Raw genomic sequence first — 11,042 nt, forward strand, 5'->3', positions numbered from 1 at the left:
GAAGAAACCTTTATGTTTTTAAAGCTGGCTTACCAATGGATTTTATCCTTCACCTAGCACATGTGGTCTAATCATATTCCCAATCTCTAATCTGAAATTTAAACTTCAATTGGACTTTTTGCTTTACAATTTATATTCAGTGCATTTGTCTCAGTGAAACCTTTGGTTCACAGGAAATGTGTCGATCACACTGTGCAAACTGTAATTCCAGGTGGTGCAGGCCTCCACTGAGAATGCAACTAGCCTGTTAGCACAAATCTGCCACCTGCAGATTCAGCTCATTGCCTGAGTTGAGTCTTATCACTCACCACATTTGTATGCACATACAACATGCCCGCACTTAACATGAAATATGCAATTCAAAAAGGGTGTCTCACCATTGCACAAAATGTCTCAGGAGGGTCTCCACAGGTAATGTCTGGAGGATCCAGTTTCACTTTCAGATATTTTGTCATATCTGTGGATTCCGGCTGACAGGCCATGTAATCCCAAACTTTCCCTTCTTCTGTATAAATCTGAGTTTTACACACATCATAATGTCCCCACACTAAAGGGTAGGGCTGCATCACTGAGGACACTGTAACCCAAAGGGCATGAATTGACAGGAATCTTGACAAATACATCTCTAAATTCTTGGCAATCTTCGTGGTAACTAAAGCAGCTTATCTAGGTCTATACGTAGGTAGGTTTGTATATTAAAAAAGAAAAAAAAAAAAGAAAAAGAAGATGAGACTTCAACGTAGATTCCAAAATTAAAAGTGAAGAGTTTATATATTGCACATGTTCAGTTATAGTGAGGACTTTGGTGGAAGCCTAGCATACTTGTGCACTAGGCGTTAGCAACGACTTGCAGCTTTTTCATCGTCCTAGAATGTATCTACTAGCCTTGGGTCTAGTTTGGTATTTTTTTTATAAAAGATGTCCAGTAGCAGATAAGGATTTATCAAAACGATGGCTCTCCGATTGTACATCCAATAACCCTGGGTGCTTGATGCTCAGAGTTCACAAGGGATGCTCAGGCGCGCTGAGGTATCAGTAGCTAAAGCAAAAGGACGAGTGTCTATCGCTCGGCGTCTGCTTCCCATCAATCATTCTTTTCTTCTGGCACCAACACCCTTTTAGAAACAATAAGAATAAGAGTTATTGTCCCACAATCAATGCATTACAAAATATATGATATGTTGACATTTGGGAGGTTAGATGCAATATGAAGCAAACTGGTGTAATATTATGGATAACCTTTACTCAGCTGCTTTGCTAGAATGAGCAAACCACAGAAATCATTCACATTAGGAAGAATTTTGATATGAAGGATTTAACTCTTCCAAAACAAACATAGATGTTTGTGTTCCAGGTGACTTATAGGTTTTCACTTCAAAACTTATATTCCCATCTTAACAAAACTGAAAGCAAGCAGCTAGATTTAAACATTTCTTCATATATTGAGGTGTTGGAAAATCTTCCAGGGGAACAATGGGGGAAATGAGTGCTTTTATAACAATGGCAAAGAAGTGACAACTACTTCTATGCCTTTTGTCTCTTGGCAAAGAGACCCTAAAAATCAAATTCCTTGTACATTTCTTAGCTTTTGTTAATTGGAGTGAAAAACCAGCATTGTTGGCACAAACCTGTCCCTTTGGATTTGCTCATTATATTAGAAGAATTTAGCATCTTTTGTTTAGTTGCATTTAGTGATAAAGATAACTTGGCTCTGTGAAAAAAATATTCAAAAATAAAACCAAAGCAGCAAATTTTCCTTTCATAAGAATTTTCTATTTTCTTACATCTTTTTATAGCCATTACATCTGCATTTGCAGTTACTCTCTGTAACAGAAGAAGGGAATTTGTCCCAAAGGCAAATATAATACGCTGCTTTAAAACTAAAAGCTCTGTAGTAAAACGCACAATTTAAAATGCACATATAAAAATAGCTGAGGGTGAGTTAACAGGCCATGAAGCAGAGTAATATGGCACTAATTCTAAGAGAAAATAAAAATTACTGTTTAAAAGTACTTTTGGCTAACTGATAATACAGCCTACATACTGAATACAAATCATTGGTGAGTTTAACTGGCAACTTTTCTCTTTAGAGATCGCTGTCTAAATCTAAACAAACAATAATATTTGGAATCCAGGTGTAAGAAGAGTGCATTTGCTTAATTAGCTGATTTATATCGTCACAGTCCCAATAATTATTTTTTAATGTAAAAGGACAAAAAAGCCTACAATTTTAGGAAATACCATATAGACCCTTCAATTCACACTGCTGCTGCTGCTGCTGCTAAGTCACTTCAGTCGTGTCCGACTCTGTGCGACCCCACAGACGGCAGCCCACCAGGCTCCTCAGTCCCTGGGTTTCTCCAGGCAAGAACACTGGAGTGGGTTGCCATTGCCTTCTAAGCAGTTTAAATATGGAAGTTCACTGTCCTCACACAATCTAATAGAAGGAATCTACTATATTTAGATAATATACCATCTTAAAATGAACTAAGCCACAGAGACTATGAAATGCCAACAGATGGTTGAATTGTGTTTCCATAGCAAAGTAATTTATAATAATTGCTTTATGGATGCAAGTGCAATTTTCATTATATTCAATTCATAAAATGTTATCATACTGCTGCAATTTGTGATATTTTCTATTAGGAAAAATGTTGAATATTTGCGTTTCTATAAAGCAATAATTAGCAGTTTGTCTAAACATGTATAAACTACAGATTTGAATCTGCCTCTTTCTTGTAATGTAAAGACTATATTGTGCTCAGTGAAATCTTAAACCAAAAAGAAAAAAAAAAATCACAGAGAAGTAAATGTTGTGGCTACTATAGCCTTCTGCTTTTTCTGAAAAAAAAAAAAAAAAAATTACTAATTTCATTAGTAATTTTAAGTTGATACTTTCAGAAGCAGCTGACATTTTGACAATTAATAATCTGAAAAGGTATTAAAATAATACAAATTTGCATTTTCTAGATGTATTTTTCAACTGCGTTTACTACTTTATTATAATAAGAACAAACACTTTCATGGAGGGGGAAATGGAAGGGAGGGAAAAGTAGGCATTATAACTGAAGCAGTGTAAAATCTACTACACCAGAAATTATTAACTTAAATTCTTAGTTTCAAATATATAACAACATGTTAATCAGCACCATATACTCTTGAAGACCTGAGATGAACTGCTTTGAGTTTAAAATGAGTGAGCACAACAAGCTAATTTTTAATATTATTTTTAAAATATACCTTAAGTATATATTTGAATTCTGAGATTAATAACATTTTAATCAATAAATATTCCCCCTAATCTGCTTATTCTTCACTACTGTCTTCATCCACTTTTTTACCTCAGTTGAATCACAAAATGAAGGATGACCATATAAATTTATGTTAAAAATTTGGTCACTAAGGAAACGTATGGGAACCTGGTACTATTTCCTGACACAAGAGCAATCCCAGTGCAACGAATTCTCATTAAAGTACACCAGAATTATAATGATGGTCATTACACAGAATTATGGACTACACCATTGATCGAATTTAGAAAACTGACAAAGAAAAATGCAGAGGAGTGCAAGACATTTGAATATTAGGCAGCTGCAGGACCGTGCAACAGACATTCTTGACAAGAAGCAGCCAATTATAGCTTAAATTTCTGGCACATAACCAGTTGTGATTAATAGTTTTCCATTACATTACAGACATATTATTAATGTATTAAAAATGTCAAGCTTTGGCAAGTACTAATATGGCATGGCTCAGTTGCAGAATTTACACTTAATGAGCTCCCATTGACACAGGAAAAGATATTGACCACAGCATATTACAGATCAGGAGCAGAGGGTCACTAAGCTGTTCTTTAACATAATTATTTGATTTCATTCCAACTTTTATGTTTGTAGCGTCACTTAATACATATCTGTCACACTAGGATCTACTTTTCATTGCCATACACTTCAAAGAAAATCCTCTTACTTTAAAATCAGTAAGAAACTAATAAATCTATGAACTTCCACGCCACACAATGGAAAAGAAGCCCCTGCCAAAATCAGGAATTTTCTATTAAAGTATAATTAAGGAGTTTTCAAAGAAAATAAAATGATTTTAAAATAGAACATGATTTACCCCTTAACCTCTATTACCTAATGGCACCAGTTCCCATCTGGCTGTGCTTTCAACCAGGTTAAAATCACCAATAGCATCTTCAAAGCTAGGTCATTACAGCAAATAGCCAGGCAAACCGATTATGAGGACAGTCAATGACATATCTGGGGATTTAATATACCAAACCAATTCCTTCTTGCCCATAACTGAACTAATTGTCAAGTAACGTGGACTTTGAATTTGTCTCAAGTGCTCACCTAAATGTGAGCAGCTTCAGAAGAGCTCTGCACAGTCCCATTTCTAGTTCTTAACTTTGTGAACCCTGGGAACTCACTGTAATCGAATAGTGTCATCATCTCTACCTGTGCACTAAAGTATTAGGAAGTCCTCTTTGATAGAAATACCCATTAATATGCCATGAGTACTCCACAGACCTCTGACTGGTATATAAATTTGCAAAGCCAATATGAAAATATAAAGTTATGTCATGCCCTCAAGTTGATAGATGTTACTGATCTGGACTAAAATGAGCTATAAAATGGCTTTGCATACAAGGAACATATCTTTTCCCAGGATTCTGTAGCTAATTCCCTTCCACCTTGTGTTAACTTTGCAGAAGTCATTTCACAGGTCTTTTCTTTCATTAGAAAAGCAGCCTCGTAAATATTACATGGAAGTAATAATGATCAAAACTATAGACAATTATACTCTAAAAACAACTGCCAATTTCATCAACAAAGAGGAAAACATTGACAGTAAATCCACTAACTCTAGCTGGCTCTCAGTATCCATTCTATTATATAATCTCACGAGGAGGCGGGGGTGGTGATAGTAGGCTATTTATTCCATAAATACTCAGCTCTCAGGGGCACCTGAATTAGACAGCTATTGACTCATTCCTCATAGACATTAAGAATTTTATAAATATGCATGTTTCTGAATGGGAAGGAACAAAAAGAACATAGACTATAATCATATTCCATTGAGTGAAAAATACAAGGAGATAAAGACATACCCAAATTCCATAACATATCAAAATTAGCAGCTTCCAACACTGTCATAATGAGATTGACTAAATGGGATATTTAACATATATTAAATGCTCTCTGCATTTACTTATGTGTTGTGAAGAAAGCATATTCTAGTCACCTTAATGGGAGACATTTGCTTCTATCCTTTTGTTAACTGTCTTTCAAGATAAAGAAATTTTACATGTACTGCAACATCATTGGCATATTTTACTCATACTCGATTGGGTATTATGAGCAACTGCCTATCAAGAGATTCTTAATAAAACCAAACAGCACACCTTAGTATTTGAAAGATCTCTGCTTTCACCAAGAGAATGATTAGGGAAATTAGAAAGCATATATTTTACAGGATGTTTAGGGATGGAATAATACATAAAATTATTTCATAATCAGTTAAGTCTAGAATAAATATGCTGTTTTATTAATGTAGAACAACAAATCTTTCATTGTCTTGTAGGGAAGTTCAGAAATCCAAGGTTTCAAGTACACATTTGAGAAAATCTACACCCACCTAAAGTTTTGAAACAAAACTCTGGAGATAAAATTGTTTTTAAAAGTACACTAAATCTCTTACTGATCTATAATATAATTCATATACACACATTTTTCTGTTAACATATAATTAATTTTCTGAGTTGTACAAAATTTTCTTTCCAATTGACTTGGTGTTTTTGTAACTTTAAAACTCTCCAAATCTTTACAATAGTTAGAAAATTTATCAACCAAGTGTGTAATGGTTTAATATTTTCAAATTAGTATTTGATCTGTTTTTTTTTTTTTCAGAATAATAACAGAGGCAAAGAGAGGTAAATGCACCACTTACAAACATACAAAAGGAAACAGAAAAATATATTAACCTCCTTCTAAAAAGCTAACCTGAAACACATACATCCAGTGAAAGCTGACAAAACAAAAATATCACTAGGAAAAACAGCTTTATGTGCATATAAAATCAACATCAACTGTTTTCTTACAAAATGTTAGGATCACCTTTTTAAAATTTCACAGTAGGAAGTATCGCCAAATTAATAGCCAACTATATGGGATTTTTAATTCCCTTATGTTGGTCTTCAGTGGTGAAACAGATCTTATTTCATGGTACCCGGAAAAAAATAGGAAATATATCCCTTATGTATGTAAGCTAGAACAACCTTCTGTATGAAACACTTGGATTTTTTTTCTTTGCATGCTAATCCACATGCAAAGAACCAAATTTTGTCTTAAAGAAAAACTGAAAGTTACTTATCTTTCAAAAGATTCTTGAACAGCTATTGAGCTGATTTTCCTTTGCCAAAGAGAAAAGGGGTGAGGGGAGTTTAAGGCATTCAAAGTGGCAGTTCAAAATACTTATTATATGAAACCTGCAATTGTTAATTCCCCAAAGGTTAGAGATGACCTCAAGGACTAGACATACCAGAAAAATGTTGCCCCTACTGTGAAAAAGAGAATGCCTGAAAAACTTTTTTCTAACAAGCATATCTGAATAAATGATTTTGTTACAAGATTTTTCTATTTTCCCCCCAATTCTGTAAAATAAAACTTTTAGTATTTCAGTCATAAAATAGGGCCTTATTTCTAGAGCATATCTACTGCCAGATACACCATATGTTTAGTGGAATTCTGAATCTTACTCAGAATTTTCCATTCCAAAGATTGACAAACTGTTATGATAAGAGTGGTTCTATTACCATTCCCTGGGAAGAATGGGGGAGGAGGTGGAAAACAAAAGCCTCTGCACTCTGGAAATCTGTACCTGATGTGAGGATGGAAACGCAATCTCCAACTTTTTGAAACAAAGTTGCTTAAAATCTCCACTAGGAATTTTCCTCCCCTCCCCTGTAAAATGATAGCCTCCTAAGTGGATTTCTGGAAAAGAAAAAAGAAAAGAAAAAAGGGGTGGGGGGGAAGGGGGGGGAGGAGTCTCTAAAGTGATGTTACTAAAACAAACAGCAGAGGGCGCAGTTTCTTTTTTTATCTAAGTTTTCCTGTGTATGAATCACTTAATTGGTTATTTTGGGCCCAATAATACTCAGTATTATTTGTATTATATATAGACATCCACAGATCCATACAGGAGAGCAATTCAATGTCCCTAGCCGAATCCATCAACTGATTAATGCAATGCCAGTAAAGAATCTGAGAAAATATTCCTAACAACATTCCTATACCAAGTCTTTCCCTCTGTCAATTTCCCCTTGTCCCCAGCTGCACAACACGGGATAGTAATGCTTTAATCTCGCACCAATAAAGGAGATTAAAAGAAAGGAACTTCAAAAGCTCAGTGTGGCCACCAGCTCCACAGGGCCGCCAAGAGGGCAAGTTTTTTTTCCCCAAGCAAGGACAACTGGCAAATAAAGAAAGAAAATGAAGAAAAAAGAACCCTCCAATGTTTTATGTGTGGTCAGGTGTGTGTGTGTGTGTGTGTGAGAGAGAGAGAGAGACAGACAGACAGTGGGGAGCGAGCTGTGTGTCTGTGAGTCCGTCGATGGAAGCACGGACCCCGCGCCCAGGCACTGAGTACAGCACAGACTCGTAACCTGCCCGGGGCGCACATCAGGAAGACGTGTGTGGGTGTGAGAGTGTGCGGGCTGTGTGCGCTCGGAGGTTCTGCGCGCTGCCTCCTCCAGGCGCTTCCCAAAGTTCCTCGCCCACCCAGAGCCTTCCCTCCCGCCGTTGGACTGCGCTGTGTGGGGTGGGGGTGGCGGGGAGGGGGAGTCGGGGGGAGGGAAGGAGGAAACCAGGAGGAGAGGGGCAAAGGGAAGACGCGCGGGTCGCTGCAGGAGCGGGAAGCCAGCCGCACTCACCGTGGGGCCCGTTTGCTAGGCGCCGGGCTGGAGCCCAGCCGACGGCGCGGGGCGGCGGCCGAGCCCAGCCTGGTGCGCCTCGGGCGGCGGCCGCAGCAGCGGAACCCCGGGCGGCGCTGGGCGGACGGCGGCTCTTACCGCCGAGCCATCTCCGAGGCGCGGGCGAAGCGGGAGAGCTGGGGGTGTGGACCCGAGCGCCGCGGCCCGGCCGCGGTACCCCGAGGTCCCGGTTGCGCCGGGCTCGTGGCACGAGAGGACCCTACGGACCCAGAACCCCGCGCCCGCCCGCCAGTCCCGCCGCTTAATTACCTTCGCCTCTGGCCCCGGAGGAGGAGGGGGCAGCCTCCTGCACGTCGCCCCCTCTCGGAGCCCTAGCCGAGAGGGGGAATTCCTTCCCGTTGACGTCCTCTTCCGAAATGCAAAAGATCAGTGACTTTGACAGGTAGATGAGGGGGAGGGAATAGGGGTGGGCGGAGAGGAAGGGAAGATGAGAAAGGTGCCTCTCCCTCCAAAAATATAGTGATATTAATGATGAAATCGCAGCCTTCGGGAGGTCTTGCCAGTCCAGTCCTCTGCTTGCCGGGTCTCCTCCGCGCCTCCTCGCGCCAGTGCCTCTGCCACTTCTCGCCTTAAACTTTACTGAGGGTTGTTTTTTTTTTTTTTCCTTTCTTTCTTTTTTTTCCCTATTTTTTTTTTAAGCTGTAGGACGACTTCCTGATTTCCCGGGGATCAGAACCAGCGGTCCGGTGGTTCTACCCCGCTTGGCACAGCTTTCATTTTATTTCAGACGAAAACGTTGAGCTTACTCAGAAGGGACATAAATCAGGACAATTAGCATTGGCGCCAAGAAGATCCTCTAGTACCAATTTCGTCCGGGCTTCCTTCGCGCATTCCTCCACTCAAGTCAGAAATGTCACTGCACATAGCGTTGATGGCTGCGAGACGCGACGCACCCAAAGTCCATTTGATGAAATATACATGGCCCGCGATGCTTCTGGATTGCGGTTCCCGGGCTCCCCGCCCCCGCCCGCGGCGCCTCGCCGGACCCTGCTCCGAGCCGGCAGCGAGCTCTCTGCAAACTTAGGGGCGAGTACAAATTAAAGAGTGAGCGCAAGGGCCGGAGAAGAGAAAGAAAGAAGCAAGCCGGGGGAAACTGCAGCCCTTGGAGGGGTGGCATGTACGTTTCACTTAAAAGCAGATCTTCTGCAACTGCCAGCAAGTGGAAGGATTGCAAACCTTATACTACCTCGAGACCTGGGCGCTCCGAGCGGTCCTAACTCCGTCCCGCTCGCTCTAACCGCCGCTGCCGCCGCTCCAGGACCTCGGAGTACTGAGGCTCAGCGACCACCCTTCACCTCCCCCACCCTTAGCTCGCCCACCCGAGCGCGGTTTTCAGTATCTCTTCACGTACCTTCTACTCATGCCCGCGCCCGTCCCATCCCTCACTCCTGGCTCTTCTCTAGAAAACCTTCCCTAAGCACACCCCTCACTCCTAGCTGTGATCTCAGTGGTGTTTTTCAACCACCTATTCCCTTGCCCAGCCAGCGGCCCCTGCAGCGCAAGCCTCGAACTTCCTTATTTAGACATTCATTCTTCTTCGGAAAGTTGAAGAGAGAGCTGTGCTTTGCTGGCCTCATCAACACCCTGAAGAGAAAGACAAATGCCCCCGCCCCAAGCCTTCTTTCCCTCGCCAGTGGGGGCTCAGACTTACCCGGGATCTCATTCATAGCTACACACTAACGTCAAGGGGGAGGGTGGGGATCCGCTTGCTCACAGAGGGAGAGACTTTAATTAAAAAGACTACTGCAGCAGGGCGGGGGAAAGCTCTCATCTCACAAATCTGTAAGCATCTCAATATCGAACAGAAACGGGCTTCTGTGTGGTGAAGGGAATAAGCAGTAGAGAAAGCTGGTCAGATGAGAAGGCGTAAACCCATGGTGAAACCAGCTGGTTTGATAAGAAATGTGCCTTTGTGGTACACCGATTTGGGGGATAAACTGACAAAAAAGCATGTTCTGCATTTTAGTGTGTGCTTCAGTTTTGGGCCAAGTTCAGAGTGCAGTGGGCTGGAGAGAAGTCAAACTCAAGTTTGTTAAAGACAAAGCAGAGGATAAGAAACGGCAGTTGTGAACACTTGGTCGCTCACTTCATGCCTCACGATGGAAGCACGGAGCTGAGGGCAGAGAGTGGTGACTAGCGGTGGTGTGGCAGAAGGGTGCACAGGGGAGAAGCTTGTTGCACTGAGTCTGTAACGGATCCTTCTTGGCCCTGAGCAGCCAGAAAGGAGGCAGGAATTCCAAGCGCCCTTACCCTAGACCCTCTAACACCTGAGAGGCCATCCTGAGAGGTGAGTCCTCTCTCAGCTGACTCCCTCCAGTTCAGGAATCTGTGACTTCCTTGCTTCCCTCCTTCCCACTTCCACATTCAAGCACTGACAGTGAAGAAAGGCGTTATCTGGAGGAGTAAACTCCTCAAAGGCATTCTTAGACAGTGACCCTTTGCCAGCTCTCTACCCAAGCTTCTCCAGAGTCTAAATATACTGATTCTGGGAGATGCCACTCACCACCTAACCCTCCCTCTTGGGCTACCAGAGCCTCGACCCTTCTGAGAAGCCAGTACAGCCCGAGAAACAACACCCACAGCAGCTCTTTCAAGTCTCAGTGGCCTTCTGGCCTGAGCACTGAGATCCGCACAGCTCTCATCCTTACATTTCCCTCTTGCCCTTTTCTCTCAAGCCAAAAAAAAAACTCCTGAGTTTCCATTCTCAGTTTTGTTTGATCATTTTAGGTGTTTCTCCAGTAAAAATAAAGAAAAGAAATCTGTCCAGAGATTAGGAGATTCTCTTCTAGGATATACCAAGATCTTTGTGATATTGGCTCCCAATCTGGAGAAAGTTCCCTTTTCAGCTGTCAGAGACTCAGAACTAACCTCCTTCCCCCTCTTCCTGTACTATACCTTCCCACATTTCCAGGGTCTCTTTGACTTGGAGGAAGACATCAGTCCCAAATAAGTCCAATACATGAACGGGGACCCCAAGTACCTTCTCCCACTCCAAGAGTAATAGTCTTCCAGAGGTGAATTTTTCTCTCAAACATCTGCTCTGATCGTC

At 41.5% G+C, this 11,042-nt stretch overlaps 1 protein-coding gene across 4 annotated transcripts in view; it reads right to left on the minus strand.

Moving 5' to 3' along the window:
- The window catches only part of NTNG1 (netrin G1), a 373,322-nt gene extending 363,852 nt beyond the window's left edge, over positions 1 to 9,470 (minus strand). The window contains exons 1-2 of one of the 4 annotated variants that reach the window (XM_040232188.1): positions 9,345 to 9,470; positions 378 to 1,115 (exon numbers count right to left, since the gene is read on the minus strand). In XM_040232188.1, coding sequence (XP_040088122.1) covers positions 378 to 623 — 246 coding nt within the window. In that variant the 5' untranslated portion in view covers positions 624 to 1,115; positions 9,345 to 9,470. Of the gene's footprint in view, positions 1 to 377; positions 1,116 to 6,882; positions 6,969 to 8,242 lie in introns of those variants that run through there. The other 3 variants (XM_040232190.1, XM_040232186.1, XM_040232189.1) reach the window with 3 other exon arrangements.
- Positions 9,471 to 11,042: the final 1,572 nt, after the last annotated feature.

The sequence above is a fragment of the Oryx dammah genome, unplaced genomic scaffold (genome assembly GCF_014754425.2).
Source record: "Oryx dammah isolate SB20612 unplaced genomic scaffold, SCBI_Odam_1.1 HiC_scaffold_28, whole genome shotgun sequence".
Lineage (NCBI taxonomy): Eukaryota > Metazoa > Chordata > Mammalia > Artiodactyla > Bovidae > Oryx > Oryx dammah.